This window comes from Theropithecus gelada, chromosome 1, assembly GCF_003255815.1.
Source record: "Theropithecus gelada isolate Dixy chromosome 1, Tgel_1.0, whole genome shotgun sequence".
Lineage (NCBI taxonomy): Eukaryota > Metazoa > Chordata > Mammalia > Primates > Cercopithecidae > Theropithecus > Theropithecus gelada.
Window position 1 is genome coordinate 162,951,693 of NC_037668.1, and position 24,386 is coordinate 162,976,078.

At 41.7% G+C, this 24,386-nt stretch overlaps 1 protein-coding gene across 3 annotated transcripts in view; it reads left to right on the top strand.

The window, feature by feature from the left end:
- Window positions 1-24,386, top strand: part of KDM5B (lysine demethylase 5B) — an 87,606-nt gene that overhangs the window by 26,670 nt on the left and 36,550 nt on the right. The window contains exons 2-8 of one of the 3 annotated variants that reach the window (XM_025382841.1): window positions 9,885-9,962; window positions 12,558-12,680; window positions 14,050-14,220; window positions 20,129-20,263; window positions 20,680-20,787; window positions 21,939-22,035; window positions 23,815-23,924. In XM_025382841.1, coding sequence (XP_025238626.1) covers window positions 9,885-9,962; window positions 12,558-12,680; window positions 14,050-14,220; window positions 20,129-20,263; window positions 20,680-20,787; window positions 21,939-22,035; window positions 23,815-23,924 — 822 coding nt within the window. The remainder of the gene's footprint in view (window positions 1-9,884; window positions 9,963-12,557; window positions 12,681-14,049; window positions 14,221-20,128; window positions 20,264-20,679; window positions 20,788-21,938; window positions 22,036-23,814; window positions 23,925-24,386) is intronic. The other 2 variants (XM_025382848.1, XM_025382855.1) reach the window with 2 other exon arrangements.

The following is a 24,386-nucleotide window of genomic DNA, read 5'->3' on the forward strand; positions in this document are numbered from 1 at the left end:
AAAAAAAAAAAAAAAAAAAAAAAAGAAAATCTATCCTCTTTGACATCTATTCTGATGTACAAGGTAAAGGCAAATGGCATCACTATGTTCTATAAAAATGACCATTGGGCTGGGCGTGGTGGCTCAAGCCTGTAATCCCAGCACTTTGGGAGGCCGAGATGGGCGGATCACGAGGTCAGGAGATCGAGACCATCCTGGCTAACACGGTGAAACCCCGTCTCTACTAAGAAATACAAAAAAACTAGCCGGGCGGGCGAGGTGGCAGGCGCTTGTAGTCCCAGCTACTTGGGAGGCTGAGGCAGGAGAATGGCGTAAACCCGGGAGGCGGAGCTTGCAGTGAGCTGAGATCCGGCCACTGCACTCCAGCCTGGGCGACAGAGCGAGACTCCGTCTCAAAAAAAAAAAAAAAAAAAAAAGTGACCACTGGAGAAATAACAATGGAGAAAACAGAGGAGGCCTTTAACCTGTGTTAAAGTGGCTATGATAAAATATGCTAGTTGACAATTACATGCCAACTAGGGTTAGGCTGGAAGGATAGGGTCCTTAAAGGTAAGGTTTAGAGGTCAGATGCTCCTTGAAAGTTGAGGTTGCAGCACTTTTTGTAGAGGAAAATTAATATTTCAGTGGTCAGAACTTAACATAATTATAATTGTTACTTTTACTTTCCAGTTTGATGAAAAAACCTTTATATTTGTAAAATCAGTTCTCACCATAGTCCTAAAAGGTAGTCTGTACTTTTTTTTTTTTTTTTTTTTTTTTTTAGACAGGCTCTCACTTTGTCATCTAGGCTGGAGTGCAGTCTCTGCCTCCCAGGTTCAAGCAATTATCGTGCCTCAGCCTCCTGAGTAGCTAGGATCCCAGGTGTGTGCCACAATGCCTGGCCAATTTTTTGTATTTTTTGTAGAGACTTGGTTTTGCCATGTTGGCCTGGCTGGTCTCGAGCTCCTGGCCTCAAGGTCTGTCTGGGCCTCCCAAAGTGCTGGGATTACAGGCGTGAGCCACTGCTCCTGGCCCTGTTTGGAAGATCTTGAATGCAATTCTTTGTATTACAAAGCTTTTCTGATAGATACCTATCAGTGAGTGGCAATTAGACTCCATCAGGGGCTCGTAAATAGTTAACTCTGCTTGCCTTTTATAGGAGGAGTTTATAATAGTTGTGATATACTTGGTTCTACCTTTTGCATCTGTACAGGTGTTTTAAGGGCATATTACTGACCTAAAACCATTCACTTGATGAGAAAGTGGTCTTTTAAATTATGTTTCATATATCGGTTATTCTGATCTTTAATATAAAGTTAAATTTTGTCATCCTCACCTGAAAGGTTTGCTAACTTGCAAGTGCATTTATTCTATGATGACTGGGTTTCATAGAACATATACAATTAAAACAATGCTTTGGTCCTTAGTTGATGTTATTCTTGGTAAACTAACAAGAGTGTGCTTTTGTGACACTGATTTCTAATTGGTTTTGTCTGCAGGGAGTTAGAGCCAACTTTTGTAGCCTCTGTAGAGCATATACTTTTTGATTTTGCTAATTATCAGATCTCAAAATGACAACCTTTCTATACTTAGAAAGATAAAAACGGTATTCTAATATATTAAATATGTGGGTGTTAATAGCAGATCCTCTACAGAGTGAATTTTCCTGGCATTTTTTGGAAAAATCTTCAGCATCTTTTGAAAGTTGTTTTCACAGTGGTTGACTTTATTTTTTAAACATTTCTCTCAGTTAAATCTGCTTTTAGGCCGGGCGCGGTGGCTCAAGCCTGTAATCCCAGCACTTTGGGAGGCCGAGACGGGCGGATCACGAGGTCAGGAGATCGAGACCATCCTGGCTAACCCCGTGAAACCCCGTCTCTACTAAAAAATACAAAAAACTAGCCTGGCGAGGTGGCGGGCGCCTGCAGTCCCAGCTACTCGCGAGGCTGAGGCAGGAGAATGGCATAAACCCGGGAGGCGGAGCTTGCAGTGAGCTGAGATCCGGCCACTGCACTCCAGCCTGGGTGACAGAGCGAGACTCTGTCTCAAAAAAAAAAAAAAAAATCTGCTTTTAGTTGTTAAGTTAGTGCTGGCACTGAGGAAAATGTTTACCTGATGTTTCTCAGGCCTCTGAGGATTTTGAAGCTTCAACTTTCTACTTAATTGCCTTCCTAAGGAAATACATTTTTGAGTCTTAAGGAAACTAATCGAACTTTTTTTTTTTTGAGACGGAGTCTCGCTCTGTCGCCCAGGCTGGAGTATAGTGGTGCGATCTTGGCTCACTGCAATTCTCCTACCTCAGTCTCCCGAGTAGCTGGGACTACAGGCGCCTGCCACCACGCCCAGCAAAGTTTTTTGTATTTTTTTGGTAGAGACGGGGTTTCACTTTGTTAGCCATGATGGTCTCGATCTCCTGACCTCGTGATCCACCCGCCTCAGCCTCCTGAAGTGCCGGAATTACAGGTGTGAGCCACTGCACCCAGCCTGAACTTTTAAATAATAAGGTTCTTGTACTTTATCTTGTAAGGGTTAAAATAAAACCATTTTCAAGTTATTTTTATTTGTTTTTTTGAGACAATCTTGCTCTGTCGCCCAGGCTGGAGTGCAGTAGCATGATCATGGCTCACTACAGGATTGACCTCCTCGGTTCAAGTAGTCCTCCCACCTCAGCCTCCTGATTAGCTTGGGACTACAGCTGCATGCCACCATGCCTGGCTAACTTGATTTTTTTTTTGTAGAGATAGAGCCTCACTATGTTTCCGAGGCTAATCTTTCTTTCAGAGTCTTGCTCTGTCACCCAGGCTGGAGTGCAATGGCGTAATCTCCGCTTACTGCCACCTCCACCTCCTGGGTTCAAGTGATTCTCCTGTCTTAGCCTCCTGAGTAGCTGGTTATAAAGAATGAGAGTTATTTTATTTTATCAGGTACGTGCCACCATGTCTGGCTAATTTTTGTATTTTTATTAGAGATGGGGTTTTGCCATGTTGGCCAGGTTGGATTCGAACTCCTGACCTCAGGCGATCCGCCTGCCTTGGCCTCCAAAAGTGCTGCGATTACAGGCGTGAGCCATTGTGCCCAGCCCCCAGGCTGGTCTTGAGCTCCCAGGTTCAAGCAGTCCTCCCCCTTTTGGCCTCCCAAAGTGTGAACCCCACCACACCTGGCTTACTTTCTTTTTTTTTTTTTTTTTTTTTTTTTTTTTTTGAGACGGAGTCTGGCTCTGTCGCCCGGGCTGGAGTGCAGTGGCCGGATCTCAGCTCACTGCAAGCTCCGCCTCCCGGGTTTTACGCCATTCTCCTGCCTCAGCCTCCAGAGTAGCTGGGACTACAGGCGCCCGCCACCTTGCCCGGCTAGTTTTTTTTGTATTTTTTAGTAGAGACGGGGTTTCACCGTGTTAGCCAGGATGGTCTCGATCTTCTGACCTCGTGATCCGCCCGTCTCGGCCTCCCAAAGTGCTGGGATTACAGGCTTGAGCCACCGCGCCCGGCCTGGCTTACTTTCAAGTTTTGAAAGTAAAGGAAATTAAAATAATCTCAGCAAGGAATTTATATGGAACTGCATGTAATCTACAAATTCTTATTACATCTAGTTAGTATGTAAAGGCTGTTTTATGTTAGAAAAAGTGATTTATGATCCATTTTATTGGTAGGGAGTATAAGTTTTACTTTTTGGCCAGCTTACATTATATTCCTTTTAGACACTTAAGCATCAAGTTAAACAGTATCACAATGTCTCTAAGTGGGGATTTGGATTGTTTATTTGGCTACGTAATTTGAGGATTCTTTTTCTTTTTCTTTTTTCTTTTTTTGAGACGGCATCTCACTCTGTTGCCCAGGCTGGCGTGCAGTGGCGTGGCGCGATCTCTGCTCACTGCAATCTCCACTCACTGCAATCTCCGCCTCCCGGGTTCACACCATTCTCCTGCCTCAGCCTCGTGTAGCTGGGACTACAGGCACCCGCCACCATGCCTGGCTAATTTTTTGTATTTTTAGTGGAGATGGGGGTCTCACCATGTTAGCCAGGATGGTCTCGATCTGCTGACTTCGTGATCCCCCGACCTCAGCCTCCCAAAGTGCTGGGATTACAGGCGTGAGCCACCACGCCCGGCCCCGAGGATTATTTTTCAAAATTTTCTTTTTCTTTTTTTTTTTTTTGAGACGGAGTCTAGCTCTGTGGCCCAGGCTGGAGTGCAGTGGCCGGATCTCAGCTCACTGCAAGCTCCGCCTCCCGGCTTCACGCCATTCTCCTGCCTCAGCCTCCGGAGTAGCTGGGACTACAGGCACCCGCCACCTCGCCGGGCTAGTTTTTTGTATTTTTTTAGTAGAGACGGGGTTTCACTGTGTTAGCCAGGATGATCTCGATCTCCTGGCCTCGTGATCCGCCCGTCTCGGCCTCCCAAAGTGCTGGGATTACAGGCTTGAGCCACCGCGCCCGGCCAAAATTTTCACCATAGAAGCTTTATTATGATCTCTTGTATCTACCTTTCATAGTGACTTCCCCTACCCCCCATTTAAAAGTTATGATTGGCTTCTGCCATACCTCACACCTGTAATCCTGGCACTTTGGGAGGCCTAGATGCGAGGATTGTTGAGCCCAGGAGTTCCAGACCAGCCTGGGCAACATAGTGAGACCTCATCTCTACTTGAAAAGAAAAAAAGATTCATGTCCCAAAGAGACCAGACTTTTCCAAAGGTATCTTAGTCCCATATGATAGTGAACATTACAAATAAATTTGATTTTTTTATTGGAGTCTAGTTTTGCAGCTGACAGTGAATGCCCGAAAACTGAATGACATTTATATCTTCTCTCATTCTTTATAACCAGAAGAGATGACAGAGTTTGTAGTGATCTATTTTTAATGCAAAAATGATCTCAAACTATTTCTTTAAGCATACCCACTGTATGAGCATTCTTATTGACAGATATGTACTAGTTTCCATTTGATGAATCATTTTCAGGATTCATTTTAGCTTTAGGCTAAAATAAGCATACTGTGTATATATTTATACATAGAAGCTCATTTTAATTTGTAAAACTTTAATATATAGGCTTTTGAGAACATCAGATTAATATCTTTATCATTGTGTTTTGGGATTAGAAGGTAAATTATCTGATCAATCAGCGAATAACATATATCACCTGTAAGTCTTAGTTGTTAAAATTTTCAGGCCATTTTGAAACTGTTTAGACTAAATATTTGAACATTTACTTCTGTATTCTGACACATTATTTTTGATATGCTTTTGATCTCACCTTAACCCAGATCAATTCATTTCTGAAAACCAACAGCTTTTATAACACACTAGAAGCAAAGCTCTGAGCAATATAAAGACTTCCTGTTAGCCTACCATAGAATATGAAGAAGCAGTGTCATTTCCTTTTGCTAGGATGTGTTCTGTACAAATTAAACACATTACTTTAGCTTTTAGTTATTGAGTTGAACAAAAACAAATCAGACTTTAATCTTTTTCACTTGGGATAGAGGTATTTTTTAACTTTAACAAAGTATAGTATGTTTTTAACTGACATTTTAAACATTAACTATAAAAAGACAGTACAACCATGTTAAACACTTGAAGACCTTACCCATCGCTTTTTAGCTTAACATTTTATCATGCATCGCTGGTGGGCGTTTTTACTGAAGTCTTTGCTATCACTAAAACAAAACAGTTTCATTTATGTGTTTATTTTAGAGATAGGGTCGTGCTCTGTTGCCCAAGCAGGAGTGCAGTGGCACAATCATAGCTCACTGTAAACTTGAACCACTGGGCTTAAGTCATCCTCCTGCCTTAGCCTCCTGAGTAGGTAGGACTACAGATTTGCACCACTATGCCTAATTTTTACATTTTTTGGTAGAGATGGGTAGAGACTGGTCTCAAACTGTTAGATTCAAGTGATCCTCCTGCTGCTGCCGCCCTAAGTGCTGAGATTACAGGCATGAGCCACTGTGCCTGGCCGTTATTTTTATTCTAAACTAAAAGCAATCTATAATGATAAGTTCCAACAGTACAGATTTGAAATGTTAAAAAGCCTCTTTTCTCCTTATTATTGTGATATTGTTAAAATCTGCATATGTAAAGTTCAACACAATGTTATTAGCTTGGTGCAAACGTAATTGTGGTTTTTGCCATATGTGTATGTAGGTAATGGCAGAATTACAGCTTTTGCCACATACGTGTATGTATTTTTTTTTTTTTTTTTTTAGTAGTGGCAAAATCTGCAATTACATTAGCACCAACCTAATACATGTTTTTGTTCTAGTTTTTTGCTCATTGAAGCTTGGGTATCTTTCCATATTTAGAACATCTAGATTTTTTTTACTATAGCTGAGTGGTATTTTATTGTTGGTTATAGATATACCAACATTTATTTAGGTTATTCTCTTACTGATAGATGCTTAAATTTTAACTTGAAGGAATTTTGCAGTGAATTTTCTTTTGCCTATATCCAGGTGTTGTGAGTGGTAATAGATATTTATAAATTCCTATCAGAAAATTACTAGGTCACGGCCAGGCGTGGTGGCTCATGCCTGTAATCCCAGCACTTTGGGAGGCTTAGGCAGGTGGATCATTTGAGGTCAGGAGTTTGAGACCAGCCTGGCCAACATAGTGAAACCCCATCTCTAATAACAGTACAAAAGTTAGCTGGGCATGGTGGTACGCGCCTGTAATCCCAGCTACGTGGGAGACTGAGGCAGGAGAATTGCTTGAACCTGAGATGTTCAATTCTTGCTTGCAGTGAGTGAAGACCGTGCCATTGCACTCCAGCCTGGGTGACAGAGTGAGATTCCATCTCAAAATAATAATAATAATAATAAAATAAAAATAAAATTGCTGGATCACAAGGCATGCCCTGTTAATCTGATAGGTAAAAACAATGAGAGTTTGTATATTTCTTGAATTTTGATTGAAGTTGGGCACCAGTCTTATGATTGACCATTTTTCCCTTTTGGCTGTTGATACAATTTGTCCATTTTTCTGTAAGTTACTATTTTGTCTTATTGATTGGTATGAACTCTTTATAAATCTAGCACTTTTAAATGCTATATAATATTCAGTGTTATAATACCATAATAATCATACATTCCTAATGTAATGCTGCAGTTAATTTTGTTCATGTATTTTTTTTCTTTATTATTTATTTATTTATTTTTGAGACAGAGTCTCACTGTGTCACCTAGGCTGGAGTGCAAAGGCATGATCTTGGCTCATTGTGATCTCCACCTCCTGGGTTCAAGTGATTCTCCTGCCTCACACTCCTAAGTAGCTGGGACTACAGGCATGGGTCACCACACCCGGCTAATTTTTTTTGTATTTTTTGTAGAGACAGGGTTTTGCCATGTTGGCCGGGCTCCTCTCCTGACCTCAGGTGATCTGCTTGCCTTGGCCTCCCAAAGTGCTGGGATTACTGGCGTAAGCCACCATGCCTGACCATTCATGTATTTTGTTGACTCTGGTTGAATTGTTTTCTTAGGATAAACTTGGTATAAAATTGAGTTTAAAGGCTGTGAATTTCCTTATTAATATATTCACACAATCTGAAATAATACATTTAATATTTAATAAATATTTAATGCATTTCGGATTATATTTAAAACAAACAAGGATTTAAATTACCTATAACCCTACCACTAAGGACAACCACCATTGTGAGCCTTTTTGCTCTAGATAGCTTTCCAGTGTTTTATTTTTCTATTGTAAAGCCTGTCCCCCCCTACCCCTTAACATATATAGGGAAAATCTTTCCACATTAGTAAATAAAGATCTAGGCTGGGCACGGTGGCTCACACCTGTAATCCCAGCACTTTGGAAGGCCGAGGTGGGCAGATCATCTGAGGTCAGGAGTTTGAGACCAGCCTAACCAACATGGTGAAACCCTGTCTCTACTAAAAATACAAAATTAGCTGGGCGTAGTAGTGGCACATGCCTGTAATGCCAGCTAGTCGGGAGGCTGAGGCAGGAGAATTGCTTGAACCCGGGAGGCGGAGGCTGCAGTGAGCCGAGGTCACGTCATTGTACTCCAACCTGGGCGACAGAGTGAAACTCTATCTCCAAAATAAATACATACATACATACATACAAAATCTATACTACAGGGTACATTTTTCCTTTTTTTCTTTTTTCATTGTATTAAAATATTAAAATATACATAACATTAAATTTTTGCCTTTGTAACCATTTTTAAGGATACAGTTCACTGGCATTGGGTACATTTACATTGCTGTACAACCGTCACCATTGTCTGCCTCCAGACTCTTTCATTATCCCAGACTGAAACCTATTAACACATTTTTATACCTTTAGCTCTTCTCTTGTTGTGGACATTCATTTTCAGTTTTCTCCCTTTGTAGGTAACAATTGACATATATATGTGTGTATATAAAAATATGTACGTATATATTTTTTTACTTGTCTGATTACTTTCTCATGATGGCAGTTCTTCCATGATAGGACAATTCTCTTTTTTTTTTTTTTTTTTTTTTTTTGAGACAGAGTCTCGCTCTGTCGCCCAGGCTGGAGTGCAGTGGTGCGATCCTGGCTCACTGCAAGTTCCACCGCCTCCCGGGTTCAAGCCATTCTCCTGCCTCAGCCTACCTAGAAGCTGGGACTACAGGCGCCCGCCACCACACCCGGCTAATTTTTTTGTATTTTTAGTAGAGACGGGGTTTCACCGTGTTCGCCAGGATGGTCTTGATCTCCTGACCTCGTGATCCGCCCGCCTCGGCCTCCCAAAGTGCTGGGATTACAGGCTTGAGCCACCGCGCCCGGCCAGGACAATTCTCTAGAGAACAGTTTATATGAGTATACATATTCAGGACAATTTTTTTTTTTTTTTTTGAGACGAAGTCTTGCTCTGTTGCCCAGGTTGGAGTGCAGTGGCGTGATCTCGGCTCACTGCAACCTCTGCCTCTCGTGTTCATGCGATTCTCCTGTCTCAGCTTCCTGAGTAGCTGGGACTACAGGTGCCTGCCACCCCACCTGGCTAATTTTTGTATTTTTAGTAGAGACAGGGTTTCACCATGTTGGTCAGGCTGGTCTTGAACTCCTGATCTCAGGAGATCCCCCCGCCTCAGCCTCCCAAAGTGCTAGGATTACAGGTTGAGCCACTGTGCCCGGCCAAGGATGACTTTTAAAATTGATTTGGATGTCAGTTTTTCTCCCCCTGACACCACTGTAGAATTTACCCCCAGTTTAATAAGAAAAGTTAATGTAGGCCAGGCTCCGGTGGCTCACACCTGTAATCTCAGCACTTTGGGAGGCCAAGGTGGGAGGATCATTGGAGCCGTAGAGTTCGAGACTGATATGGGCAATACATGTACCTAGACCTCGTCTCTAACAGAAACCTTAAAAAACTAGCTGAGTGTGGTGGTGTGTACCTGTGGTCCCAGATACTTGGGAGGCTGAGGTGGAAGATCGCTTGAGCTCAGGAGGCAGAGGTTTCCGTGAGCTGTGATCATGCCACTGCACTTAAGCCTGGGCAACAGAGTGAGACCCTATCTCAAAAAAAAAAAAAAAAATTAAAAAAGTTAATGTGACTGGAAGGTTAAATGTGTTTTTTAAAGTTATAGATATATAGCTGTTATATAAAAAATGAGATACTTCTGTGGTAATACAGAAGTCAAAGTGTCTTTTGCCTAAATGAGTGTTTTTTTTTTAACAGGCTCAGTGACATTGCTCAGTGGGAAGATTTGTGGGGAGAGGTATATACGTGATATTTATTTGGGAAAGGGTGTTCATACATATTTTGCTGTTCTCCTGGACAAAAGGTTGAGAAACCACTACTTTGTGTTCTATTTTGTTTGACTGGTTAGAATCAGATTTACCTAAGCTGGGTTTTAATTGTAAAACAAAATTTTAAATCTCAAATACTTACAAGTTACTCTAATAAGAGCCTTTGCTTTCTCCTAGGATTGGCAGCCACCATTTGCATGTGATGTTGATAAACTTCATTTTACGCCGCGTATCCAGAGACTGAATGAATTGGAGGTAATGTCTTCACTAGTGTTCTGTTTGCCTGTATTCCAGGGGGACCCTCCTTGAAATTATTAGGATATATTAAAATTGTTATAGAATCACCATTGTAAATCTGTTTTTAGATTTGTATTTTAGCAAATAAGAATATTTCTGTAGAGAACAGGTCTTTAAATTATCGAATTGGCTAGGCATGGTGACTCACACTTGTAATCTCAGCACTTAGGGAGGCTGGGGCAGGAGGGTTGGCCTGGGCAACATACTGAGACCCTGTCTCTAGTAAAACATAATTTTAAAAATTAGCCAGGTGTGATGATGATGGTGTGTGCCTATAGTTCCAGCTACTCAGGAGGCTGAGGTGGGTGGATTGCTTCAGCCTGGGAGGTCAAGACTATAGTGAGCCATGGTTGTGCCACTGCACTCTGCACTCCAGCCTGGGCAACAGAGCAAGACCCTGTATCATATATATTTACATATGTGAAGATACACACACACAAAATTGTATTTTTTTTGTAGGGATGGAGTCTCCCTGTGTTGCCCAGGCTAGTCTCAAACTCCTGGGCTCAAGTGATCCTCCTGTCTCTGCCTCCCAAAGCTGGGCATATAAAAGCTTCTTTACTTGTCATAATTTTAAACAATAATATGGAATTGTGCTTACAGTACTACTTAAGTTCCTTTCAGAGTGCCTACTTACATCACAGGAAGGTTTACTGAGTGTTTAATTCCTTGTCTGTCACGTGGTAGGGGCTGAATTAAATTTTTTTTTAAAGTCACTTAAGATTTTTACTTTTTTTATTATGGAGTCCCGCTCTGTCGCCCAGGCTGGAGTGCAACAGTATGATCCTGGTTCACTGCAACCTCTGCCTCCTGGGTTCAAGTGATTCACCTGCCTCAGCCTCCCAAGTAGCTGGAATTACAAGTGTGTGCCACCAAGCCCGGCTAATTTTGGTATTTTTAGTAGAGATGGGGTTTCACCTTTTTGGCCAGGCTGGTCTTGAAATCCTGACCTCAGGTGATCCACCTGCCTTGGCCTCCCAAAGTGTTGGGATTACAGGCGTGAGCCACCATGCCTGGCCTGAATTAAATTTTTGTTGAGTTAATGTGTGTGTGTGTGTGTGTGGGGGAGATATATATATATATATATATTTTTTTTTTTTTTTTTGCGGGGGACAGAGTCTCGCTGTGTCACCAAGGCTGGAGTGCTGTGGCACAATCTCAGTTCACTGCAACCTTTGCCTCTTAGGTTCAAGTGATTCACCTGCTGCGGCTTCCTGAGCAGTTGGGATTACAGTCGTGTACCACCATGTTCAGCTAATTTTTGTGTTTTTAGTAGAGATGGGGTTTCACCATGTTGGCCAGGCTGGTCTCAAACTGTTGGCCTCAAGTGATCTGCCCATTTTGGCCTCCCAAAGTGCTGGGATTACAGGTGTGAGCCACCACACCCGACCATGTATAATTATTATTATTATTATTATTATTATTTTTTTTTTTTTTTTTTTTGAGACTGAGTCTGGCTCTGTCGCCCAGGCTGGAGTGCGGTGGCCAGATCTCAGCTCACTGCAAGCTCCGCCTCCCGGGTTCACGCCATTCTCCTGCCTCAGCCTCCCGAGTAGCTGGGACTACAGGCGCCCGCCACTTCGCCCGGCTAGTTTTTGTATTTTTTAGTAGAGACGGGGTTTCACCGTGTTAGCCAGGATGGTCTCGATCTCCTGACCTCGTGATCCGCCCGTCTCGGCCTCCCAAAGTGCTGGGATTACAGGCTTGAGCCACCGCGCCCGGCTTATTTTTCTTTTTTATTGAGACGGAGTTTCGCACTGTCATCTGGGCTGGAGTGCAGTGGCATGATCTTGGCTCATGAACCTCTGCCTCCCAGGTTCAAGCAATTCTCCTGCCTCAGCCTCCTGAGTAGCTGGGATTACAGGTGCCTGCCACTACGCCCAGCTAATTTTTTGTATTTTTAGTAGAGACGGGATTTCACCATGTCAGCCAGGCTGGTCTTGAACTCCTGACCTCATGATTCACCCATCTCGGCCTCCCAAAGTGCTGGGATTACAGACATGAGCCACTGCACCCAGCCATATAATTATTATTATTTTGAGATGGAGTATTGCTGTCTCGTCCAGGCTGGAGTACTGTGGTGTGATCTCAGCTCACTGCAACCTCTGCCTCCCGAGTTCAAGCTGTTCTTCTGCCTCAGCCTCCTGAGTAGCTGGGATTACAGGCAAGCGCCACCACACTCAGCTGATTTTTGTATTTTTAATAGAGATGGGTGTTTCACCATGTTGGCCAGGCTGGTCTTGAACTCCTGACTTTGTGATTCATTTGCCTCGGCCTCCCAAAGTGTTGGGATTACAGGCGTGAGCCACCGTGCCCACCTGGCCATGTATAATTATTTAACCAGCTATATTTTCTGTATTTTTGGCTGTTTCTCATTGAATTTAGAAAGTGGTATTATATGGTTCTGCTGAAAGAGCATTAAATTAAAAAAAAATTTTTTTAAGTGGTATTGTACTTAAATATTCTGTGAAAGAAAATATCACATGGGCAGGTAATAGGAGCTTTAAAATAAGCTAAATGAGATGAAAACTCAATCAATTCTTTGTCTTTTAGGCTCAAACTCGAGTAAAATTGAATTTCTTGGACCAGATCGCAAAGTACTGGGAGTTACAGGGAAGTACTCTGAAAATTCCACATGTGGAGAGGAAGATCTTGGACTTATTTCAGCTTAATAAGGTAATGGGCTAATGACCATCTTACCATCTTACTCATTTAATAATCTTACTGACAGAATGAATTTGATCTTCTTTGCCTTAAAAAGGAACTTACTGCTCAGCCAGATGGCTCGCGCCTGTAATCTTAGCACTTTGGGAGGTCAAGGGAGGAGGATTGCTTGAGACCAGCCTGGGTAACATAGGGAAACCTTGTCTTTACAAAAAATTAAAAAATTAGACAGGCATGGTGGCATGTGCCAGCTATTTGGGCTGCTAAGGAGGGAGGATCACTTGAGCCCAGGTGGTGGAGGCTGTGGTGAGCTGTGATTGCACCACTGCACTCCAGCCTGGGTAATTGAGCAAGATGCTGTCCCAAAAAAGAAAGAAAGAACAAAGAAACTTATTTTTTGAGATGTGCAAAATGAGGTTCTCAAGTCAGTTGAGTGATGAGGATCATCAGGCTCTGCTTCCCAGGTCTTGAAGCCTTGTGGAATATTTTGCTGCCACCTGTTTTTCTCATTTTCACACTTTACAAAAATTCTGCAAACTATTTCTTTTTATTACAGATAAGGAAACTGAGGCTCAGGGTGATAAAAAGCTAAAAAGCGCTGAGCCATGGCCGGGCATGGTGGTTCATGCCTGTTATCCCAGCACTTTGGGAGGTCGAGGCGGGTGGATCAACTGAGGTCAGGAGTTCCATACCAGCCTGACCAACATGTCAAAACCCCGTCTCTACTAAAAATACAAGATTAGCTGGGTATGGTGGCACATGCCTGTAATCCCAGCTACTTGAGAGGCTGAGGCAGGAGAATTGCCTGAATCCAGGAGGCGGATGTTGCAGTGAACCGAGATTGTGCCATTGCACTGCAGCCCGGGCAACAAGCGAGAAACTCCGTCTCAGGGAAAAAAAAAAAGAAAAAAAGCTGAGCCATAATTCAATACCAGGCCCAATTGATTCTGAACTTTACGTTCTTTCCATCAAACATGCTGGCATGCATCCTAGTCTTTAGTTTTTGGAGATTTATTTAAGAGTCCAGAGTAAGACCAAGTATTATAGTCCCTTCTTTGGTAGAGATTTAGTTTTAGGTAAACTGATTCTTTCCACATGATTGCTTTGGGGATGTGAAAAGTAGCTTAGAGGGGACAAAATGTTTATGGACCATGTTGTCAAGAGAGATGTTTAAAATTTCTAACTTAAAATTAGTAGTGTGTATATATGTGTGTGTGAGTATATATGTGTGTGTGTGTGTGTGTATATGTATATATATTTGATTGGCAAAACATGTTTTTAAAAGATAACCATAGCCAAGAACATTTTCCCCTTGGAGTCATACTTAGGTGCGATTAGAAGTGACTCCATATAGTTGTTTCTAATTTTGCTATTTTAACAGTTAGTTGCAGAAGAAGGTGGATTTGCAGTTGTTTGCAAGGATAGAAAATGGACCAAAATTGCCACCAAGATGGGGTTTGCTCCTGGCAAAGCAGTGGGCTCACATATCAGAGGGCATTATGAACGAATCCTTAACCCCTACAACTTATTCCTGTCTGGAGACAGCTTAAGGGTAAGTTTGGGGGCTAGCCTTAACCTGTTTTATCTTACTACTTATCAGTACATTGTCTTTTCAGGAAAATGAAAAGGCCTTGATTGTGTTTGGAAGACCTTGTTTTAGAAGACCTTGTTTTGTCGGGGTGTGGTGGCTCACTCCTGTAATCCCAACACTTTGGGAGGCCAAGGCAGGTGAATCACCTGAGGACAGGAGTTTGAGACCAGCCTGGCCAACATGGCAAAACCTCATCTCTACTAAAAATACAAAAATCAGCTGGGCATGGTGGTGGGTGCCTGTAATCCCAGCTACTCGGGAGGCTGAGGCAGGAGAATTGCTTGAACCCAGAAGGTGGAGGTTGCAGTGAGCCGAGATCGTGCCACTTCACTCAAGCCTGGGCAAAGAGCGAGACTCCGAGACTCCGTCTGAAACAAAAAAATACCTTGTTTTGTGTTTTTTCCTCTAGTGTTTTTGTTCTGCTTTGAGAGCAACTATACTTAGAAGTTTGTTTCTGGAATGAATAAGATTGTGGAGGAAATTTTTTTACTGTCAAAAGCTGAGGAGTTGATTATTATCTACTTGTTACAACTTTGCCTTCTCTTTAAATTTAAAGTAGCTAAAGTATTCCTGGCTGTCATATGAAGGTATAAGCTGTGAAATAACTTACCTACCTATTCTCTTTTGCCAGCTGAGATTTTTAAGGAGATTGTCAGAATGTTGATATGGTAAAGATAGGGGATTTTATAATGCTGCATAGCTAATGGGTTCCTCTTCTAGTAATTCCTATGTAGCCATGTTCATTTCTGACAAAATGGTATTTGTGAAATTATTCATTTAAAAACTTGTAAGTAAAACAATACTATAAAAGCTTCCCATTTATTTCCATGCCTTGGTAGAAAGAAGAGGGGTGTCATTATCCATTCACACCCTTTGAGTTATTTTAGGACTACAGCAGTGAGCCCTATAATTTTAAGAATTGTTTTCTGTGCTGTAGAGAGGTAGGAAGAGAATAACATAGTTTTTGAGGGGTAAGTCACTAACCAAAGTCCTGTCCTAATACTATACACACACAAACACACCATCTGTAATGCTTAAATCCAGTAGATTTGTTTTTCTTCCCTCTTTCCCTTATTGATTCCAGGTGAACACTTTTTTTTTTTTTTTTTTGAGGTGGAGTCTCGCTCTGTCCCCCAGGCTGGAGTGCAGTGGGTCGATCTCCCGGTCACTGCAAGCTCCGCCTCCCGGATTCATGCCATTCTCCTGCCTCAGCCTCCCGAGTAGCTGGGACTACAGGCGCCCGCCACCGCACCCGGCTAATTTTTTGTATTTTTAGTAGAGAGGGGATTTCACCGTGGTCTGGATCTCCTGACCTCGTGATCCGCCTGCCTCACCCTCCCAAAGTGCTGAGATTACAGGCGTGAGCCACCAGGCCCGGCTAACACTTTTTAGCATAGAAGAAAGTGGCCAATCTGACATTCAAAACTTTTTTTTTGTTTGTTTAGTACATTATGTGAATGTTTAGTGAGCCCATGGATGAAATTGTTTAGAATGTTGAGTGTGAGCCGGGAGCAATGGCTCAGGCCTGTAATCCCAGCACTTTGGGAGGCCAAGGTGGGCGGATCACTAGATGGAGAGATGGAGACCATCCTGGCCAACATGGTGAAACCCTGTCTCTACTAAAAATACAAAAATTAGCTGGGCATGGTGGCGCGCGCCTGTAGTCCCAGCTGCGTGGGAGGCTGGAGCAGGAGAATCACTTGAACCCAGGAGTTGGAGGTTGCAGTGAGCTGGGATTGTGCCACTGCACTCCAGCCTGGGTGACAGAGCAAGACTCTGTCTCAAAAAAATAAAAAAAATTAAAAAAATAAAAAATTGGCTGGGTGCGGTGGCTCACACCTGTAATCCCAACACTTTGGGAGGCCTCAGGTGGATCCCCTGAGGTCAGGAGTTTGAGATCAGGCTGGCCAACATGGCAAAACCCCTTCTCTACTAAAAATACAAAAAAAAAAAAAAAAAAAAAATAGCTGGATGTGGTGGCAGGCGCTTGTAATCTGAGCTACTTGGGAGGCTAAGGCAGGAGAATTGCTTGAACCCGGGAGGCAGAGTTTGCAGTGAGCCAAGATCGCGCCATTGCACTCCAGCCTGGGTGACAGAACAAGACTTAGAACAAGATTGTCTCGCCGGGCGCGGTGGCTCAAGCCTGTAATCCCAGCACTTTGGGAGGCCGAGACGGGCGGATCACGAGGTCAGGAGATCGAGACCATCCTGGCCGACACGGTGAAACCCCGTCTCTACTAAAAAATACAGAAAACTAGCCGGGCGAGGTGGCGGGCGCCTGTAGTCCCAGCTACTCGGGAGGCTGAGGCAGGAGAATGGCGTGAAGCCGGGAGGCGGAGCTTGCAGTGAGCTGAGATCCGGCCACTGCACTCCAGCCTGGGCGGCAGAGCGAGATTCCGTCTCAAAAAAAAAAAAAAGATTGTCTCAAAAAATAAAAAAACAAAAATAAAAAATAGAGTGTTGAATGTGGAACGTTTTTGCCTCATAGTCAGATCTAGATACAGTTACCCGTAATAGGTTAATTTTCTCTTCTTGAACTCTTCCTAAGTATGGAAGTTATAGTGAATAAAGGAAGAGAGAGTCCTTTTAATGATGCTTTGTGGATTGTAACATTTTAGAAACATGTCACTTATATACTTAAAAAGGCAATGTAGTTTTATGGTTAAAAGTCACTTAAATATTTATACAATCAAGGAGTTGAAAGGAATAAGTATTTAAAAGGTACCCTTTTGTAAACATTGCATCTGCAGTAAAGGTAGATATTTGTGAGTGACTTACTGTGTGCCAAGTATGTTTTAGGAAGTGATACACATTCATTGTAGAAAGTTTTAAAAACACAGGAGGAGAGTATGGCAAAATAAAATCACTCCTGATCCTTCCACCTGTTATTTCTCTCAGGGCTATTTTTATGCATACATTCACAAATTGAAAGTGTACTCTTCTTCAATGATGTATACATCATTGCATCTTGGGTTTTTTTACTAATCATATGAGCATTTGCCATATCATTGAATAGTTTTGAAAATGCGATTTCTAATGACTGTGGCAATCCATTTTTTATAGCCAGACCTTATTTTTATTTCTTCTATTGTAGAATGTTTAGGTCGATTCTAGTTTTTTATTATAATACTATGATGAACATTCCTTGTATGTAAATTTTCACATCTATTTCTGATTTTTGAAATAGTTATTAGGGAGAGAAGAATTGAAGAACATATACTTAGGAAAAACAGAGGTGTACAGTGAAGGAATTATTGCAAAAGGGTGAAGGGAGAGTATAAGTTAAATTTTAGGGAACTTGAGAAAAGTTGATACACTGTTCCAGTGGAACAGAGGCCTCAATCTTGCATCATCATGTTTTCTAAATGTCTTAAGGGATTGCTCTGCCTTTGTGGGATGGTGTGATTATGGCATGATGATGATATTAAATCACCTGTAAGTCCTAGTTTCTCAAGTAAAGGTTAAAATTAGCGTCTGTATGTTAATAACACTAGATATAAAACCATATCGTGTGTATTTTTAATTGTGGTTTGGAGCAAAATAATAAAGCTCTTCTTATTTATTCTAAAAAACTACAGGGCATGATTGTCTTAGATCTGCAAAGTCCTTACAGAACCAAGCTGACCATAGATGATGGAACCATTGAGACTAACTAGTAGGAGATAGGAACCACATATGTAGTATCCGAATTTGTGATCATCCACTTAGTACAATTTATGTAATTCAGCTCAATTTGTATTTTCCTAATCACTCATACTTTTGTGTCTCCAATAGAAAGTACATTGGATACATAAAGGGGATTAATTTACATGATGAACAGGTTTTATTCCCCTCTGCATGCTTTCATTAAACATACTCTAAATGCTCAACTGAGGACTTGTTACAAAACAGAAGGCAATGTTCTATACTACTTTTTGTAAAAAACAAAATATTTTTTTCTCTCAATTGTCATTGGTGTTTAGTTTGTCTCATAATTTTTTCTTTTTTTTTTTTTTTTTTGAGACGGAGTCTTGTTCTGTCACCCAGGCTGGAGTGCAGTGGCACGATCTCGGCTCACTGCAATGTCTGCCTTCCAGGTCCAAGCGATTCTCCTGCCTCAGCCTCCTGAGTAGCTGGGATTACAGGCATGTGTCACCACATGGGCTAATTTTTGTATTTTTAGTAAGGACGGGGTTTCACTATGTTGGCCAAGCTGGTCTTGAACTCCTGACCTCAAGTGATCTACCTGCCTCGGCCTCCCAAAGTGCTGGGATTACAGGTGTGAGCCACTATACCGAGCCGTAAGTCTTAAATAAGGTACCTTATTTAAGGCACCACCGCACCTGACCAACTTTTTTCAGAATGTAAATGCTTAACTATTAGGAATATAATAGTTAATTTTTCTGGATCAAATCAATGTGTAGTTTTAAGTAGAATGAGCAGAATATTTAATATTTATAGGGTGCTATTACCAGTGGTAGATTTACTACTTGTTAACAAGTAATGAGTCAGTATTTTTAAATAGTATATCATATTTCTTAACTATCAGAAATAAATTTTATCTTTTTTTTTTTTTTTTTTTTTTTTTTGAGACGGAGTCTCGCTGTGTCGCCCAGGCTGGAGTGCAGTGGCCGGATCTCAGCTCATTGCAAGCTCCGCCTCCCGGGTGTTTACGCCATTCTCCTGCCTCAGCCTCCCGAGTAGCTGGGACTACAGGCGCCCACCACCTCGCCCGGCTAGTTTTTTGTATTTTTTAGTAGAGACGGGGTTTCACCGTGTTAGCCAGGATGGTCTCGAACTCCTGACCTCGTGATCCGCCCGTCTCGGCCTCCCAAAGTGCTGGGATTACAGGCTTGAGCCACCGCGCCCGGCCAAATTTTATCATTTTGTCACTTTGTACTTTCTTTTGTTCTTTTGCCCGTCTCTGTATTTCTGCAAATGTGAGGAGGAAAGGGGCCAATCTCATTAGTGAGATTCTATGGTAGTAACTGTGCCCGTAGTGTCAGTGCTTCAGGAAGGTTGTTATTTCCATGTATCTCATTCCAAATATAGCTGCTATAACACACCTCAGAGGGTTACTTTTGAAACTTTTACAAAGGTTTTTCGTGAGGTTTGTGGGTCCTCTTATGAAAGAGTAGTACTTACCTGAAATTCATATTAGCTTCAGTGGCAACATTTTGTTGTGTTAATAGCTTAGAATAAAACTAAAAAGAAAAACCAAAGCAAGAAGAGAGATGCATTTTTGATCAGAACCAAAGTTATTGCTGTGGGCTACCAGTTGATCTTTGCCTTGCGAGTTAGACTTTGTAGGGATATACTGTGGTAAATAGAAACCCTAGTGAGGAAGACTGCTTTAGTTAAATGACCTGTTTTCTCAATTCAGGTGATATCTTTGGATGATAACTTTGCTAGTTATATCTGAAACTATACAGTTGTAAAATCTAGAAAACATATTGGATTCCCTATTTTTTAAATTCCAAATACTTTTAAAAAATGAGATATTTTTAACATGGAAAATTGTTTTGGGAGCTTATAAGGGGCCTTTCTAACAATATGGACCTTCCATTAACTGACAGTTGCAAGCACAAATAATTCCAAGTGGTTTATTGGGAATGCCTTGAGACAGCTATGGTCTGTTGTAACCTGATGATGTCAGCAATGAAAAATCAAAGCAACACCCCCTGTTAAAAATTTTTAAAATGTTTTAAACCTTTATAGATGTATGTATGTGGTTGGTAACTGCAGACTTGTCTTTATTTTTATTTAGATTTTTAAAAATTATAGGCCTGTTGTCTAGATAAATAGTTGTAAAATGTACCTTACAAAAATCCACTGAAACTCTGTAAGATTAAAAAGGGAAGGAATTTATCAGTATAGTTGTTATTTCTAGTGTTTGCAGAAGCCAAACCTGACCACAGACACTAAGGACAAGGAGTACAAACCCCATGATATTCCCCAGAGGCAGTCTGTGCAGCCTTCGGAAACGTGCCCCCCAGCCCGACGAGCAAAACGCATGAGAGCAGAGGTAAGAGCCTCATGAGGTTAATTTAGAAGGAATTCTCAAGCCCTATTACCAATGGCTGTCTGACACTGGATTTCTCTCATGTGTATGCTCTTTGTAGTTTTGAACCTTGTTAATCTCACAAAGGGATGCTGTTTGTATTCCAACTTTTACACTTGGGTGAATTGTACCATCAAAGGGATAAGGAATCGAAGAAGTCTAAGTTTATGCTGCCTGTACAGACTGCTGCTTGTTACCAATCAAGGCCTTAGGAAGAATTGGTGTTCTGTGTTCCTACTTGGATTGCCCATTACCCTCACAAAGTTGGGCAATGTTTAATGGGGATTAAGGCTAGAAAACATGTAGATTAGGAGGTTTTTTAAACACAGTGGTTAGAAGACAGTTAAAGCCATTTTTCTCAGACTTCTTTTTTTTTTTAGAGACAGAATCTTACTCTGTTGCCCAGGCTGGAATGCAGTGGCGCGATCTTGGCTCACGGCGACCTCCGCCTCCCAGATTCCAGCAATTCTCCTGCCTCAGCCTCCCCAGTAGCTGGGACTACAGGCGTGTGCCACCATGCCCAGTTAATTTGTTTTGTATTTTTAATAGAGACGGGTTTCACTGTGTTAGCCAGGATGGTCTCAATCTCCTGATCTCATGATCCACCCATTGTGGCCTCCCAAAGTGCTGGGATTACAGGCGTGAGCCACCGCGCCCGGCCTCTTCTTCTTTTTAGAGATGGTCTCGCTCTGTCACCTAGACTGGAGTACAGTGGCATGATCATAGCTTACTGCAACTTTCAACTCCCAGGCTCAGGTGATAACTGCCACCTCAGCCTCCCGAGTAGCTGGAACTACGGATGCATGCCATGCATGCCTAACTAATTAAAATTTCTTTTGTGTGAGATGGAGTCTCGCTCTGTCGCCCAGGCTGGAGTGCAGTGGCACGATCTCGGCTCACTGCAAGCTCCACCTCCCGGGTTTACGCCATTCTCCTGCCTCAGCCTCCCGAGTATGCAACACCTGGCTAATTTTTGTATTTCTAGTTAGAGATGGGGTTTTGCCATGATGGCCAGACTGATCTCAAACTCCTGGCCTCAAGTGATCCACTTACCTCGGCCTCCCCAAATGCTGGGATTACAGGTGTGAGCCACCTCACCCAGCCACAATTTGTTCTTGATCCTTTGACTTTCCCTATTTTTTTTTTTTTTTGAGATGGAGTCTTGCTCTGTCACCCAGGCTGGAGTGCAATGGCATGATCTCAGCTCACTGCAGCCTCTGTCTCTTGGATTCAAGCATTTCTCCTGCCTCAGCCTCCCAAGTAGCTGGGACTACAGGTGCATGCCACCATGCCCGGCCAATTTTTGTAATTTTAGTAGAGACAGGGTTTCACTGTTAGCCAGGCTGGTCTTGAATTCCTAACCTCAAGTGATCTGCCTGCCTTGGCCTCCCAAAGTGCTGCGATTACAGGTGTGAGCCACTGTGCCTGGCCAACTTTTCCCTATTTTAAAATTTCTCATCCATGCTTTAATAGTAGTTTCAAAGGTGAACTTTATTCCTTCGGAAGAGAGAGAAGTATGTTTTGAATGCACTGTTAATAGAGGCAATTGGTAGGATATAGTCATCTTGAGATTCCAGTTGGATTTTTAAAGATTATATCTTCTTAAAGGAAATATTCATATATGTGACAATTTTTTTAGGCCATGAATATTAAAATAGAACCCGAGGAGACAACAGAAGCCAGAACTCATAATCTGAGACGTCGAATGGGTTGTCCAACTCCAAAATGTGAAAATGGTAAGAAAATTTATCAGTGAATAGGAAAGAAAAAGTAAATAAAGTAAAAATAAGTATTCATAAGTAAACATTATAAGCTGAAAAAGTCAATGGAAAAAATTAAAAAGTAAACATTAGAGCAGCTATTACACTGGGTTGAGCTTTGAGAAATAAAATCTTAATATATCAACAATGTCCTTGTTCTCATAATTAACTAACTAGTGGGAGAGAGAAGCAGAAACTATATGTATGCATATTAGGAGTGTGGATGAGTTTCTCAGCTCTAGTGAGTTGCTACTTTGAAATTTGATTCAACGCAGTTACTTGAAGTAATTTGTGAAAAACATAGGTGCCTTTGACCGAATGTCTAACAGATTTATTTCAGGCAAGGCAAACAGACATGTTCCTAAATCTGAATTGTAGTTAATTGCTTGCCTGGCTATCACTTGATGTAAGTCACTGAGAGGTGGATTTGAGATTCTCTTTTTTTTTTTTTTAAGTTATTCTGAAATTTATTTGCATCTTTAAAGAGTACCAAAAGAGATCGAATTTATAATTCACAGCACTTTTTTTTCTTTTTTTCTTTTTTTTTTTTTATTATTATTATACTTTAAGTTCTAGGGTACATGTGCATAACGTGCAGGTTTGTTACATATGTATACTTGTGCCATGTTGCTGTGCTGCACCCATCAACTTGTCAGCACCCGAGATTCTCTTAAGAGAAATCTTATATATGAGGCACATACAAATTAAGAAGTTAATAAAATGTGTTCCACCTAGGGATTAGTGAGGTAGTGGAAAGGCAGCACAATGCAGTGGAAAGTACAATATAAAGTAATACAGTAGTCTTGGCACAACCGCTAACTAGTTATGTAACCTTAGAGATGTTTCTTGACTTACTTTAACATCAGTTTTCTGACCTTTGAAATGGGTTTGTTGTGAAGGATTAAATACTTTATGGGAAGCATTGAGCACAATGCCTACCACATGATAGTTCAGTAATTGATAGCCAGTGTTTTTGCCAAACTTCTTAGTTTTCAGAACCAGGAATTTGGAGACCAGGAGGATGACCAGGACATGGAGAGATAATGTGTTATATGGAGGAGGTATAGTTGGTGAACTGTTGGTCTCTTATAGTCATGGCCAAGAGGAATTTGATTTCATCAGTATATGTTATGTGTTGGTCTTAAGAAAACTTTAGTTCCTATTTTGAAAGCATACAAACCTGAGAGACATCTTCAGAAGTAACCTACATCCGGCCGGGCGCGGTGGCTCAAGCCTGTAATCCCAGCACTTTGGGAGGCTGAGGCGGGTGGATCACGAGGTCAGGAGATCGAGACTATCCTGGCTAACATGGTGAAACCCCGTCTCTACTAAAAATACAAAAAACTAGCCGGGCGTGGTGGCGGGCGCCTGTAGTCTCAGCTACTCAGGAGGCTGAGGCGGGAGAATGGCGTGAACCCGGGAGGCGGAGCTTGCAGTGAGCTGAGATCACGCCACTGCACTCCAGCCTGGGAGCACAGCGAGACTCCGTCTCAAAAAAAAAAAAAAAAAAAAAAAAAAAAAGAAGTAACCTACATCCTGAAATTCAAATGGCACAAGAGTTTGCATTTTATCATAAAGTAATCAGCATTTGAGCCCTTGAATAAAGTATACTGGGTGCTATTGCTACTAAAATGAAAACACACATGAAGTTGTGTTTGTGTACGGTATGTGCTTTGGGAGGGAGATGATCAGTTGAGGGAGGAAGTGGAAAAAAGCATTGTACAGAAAGAGCTAATTTTGGATTGCCTCCTACAGAGAAAGAAATGAAGAGTAGCATCAAGCAAGAACCTATTGAGAGGAAAGATTATATTGTAGAAAATGAGAAGGAAAAGCCCAAGAGTCGATCTAAAAAGGCCACCAATGCTGTGAGTGACTTTCCCTTTCTCCTTTTTCTTTCCTATTTTCCTTCTTCCCTTCCTTTCTTTAATCCCCTTTACCCCCAAGTTTAAACTTAAATTTGTGCTTTAAATAAGATTGTTTAACTTAGTGTCTGACAATAAAAATATCTTTTGAAGTCAGTTTGTAGTATTAGTTAATAAATGAGGAATGAGGAAATACATGATCGTACTATAAAGATGGTAGTAACATCTGGAGGGGGCATTGACTGCCATTTTCTGGAATACATTCAGTTTTAGCACTGAATAATAATGAACTGTAATCTAGCTCATTATACGTAGAATTGCTCATAATTCACTAGCTCCCTTCTACATGAGCTGAAGGCTAGCTCAAAAATCCAAGTTAGTGTTTTCCAACTTTCCAGCTAGCAAAGGGAAGGAAGGAAATGGAAAGAAGGAACAAAAAAGAGAAAGGAAGAAGGAAGAGGAAGG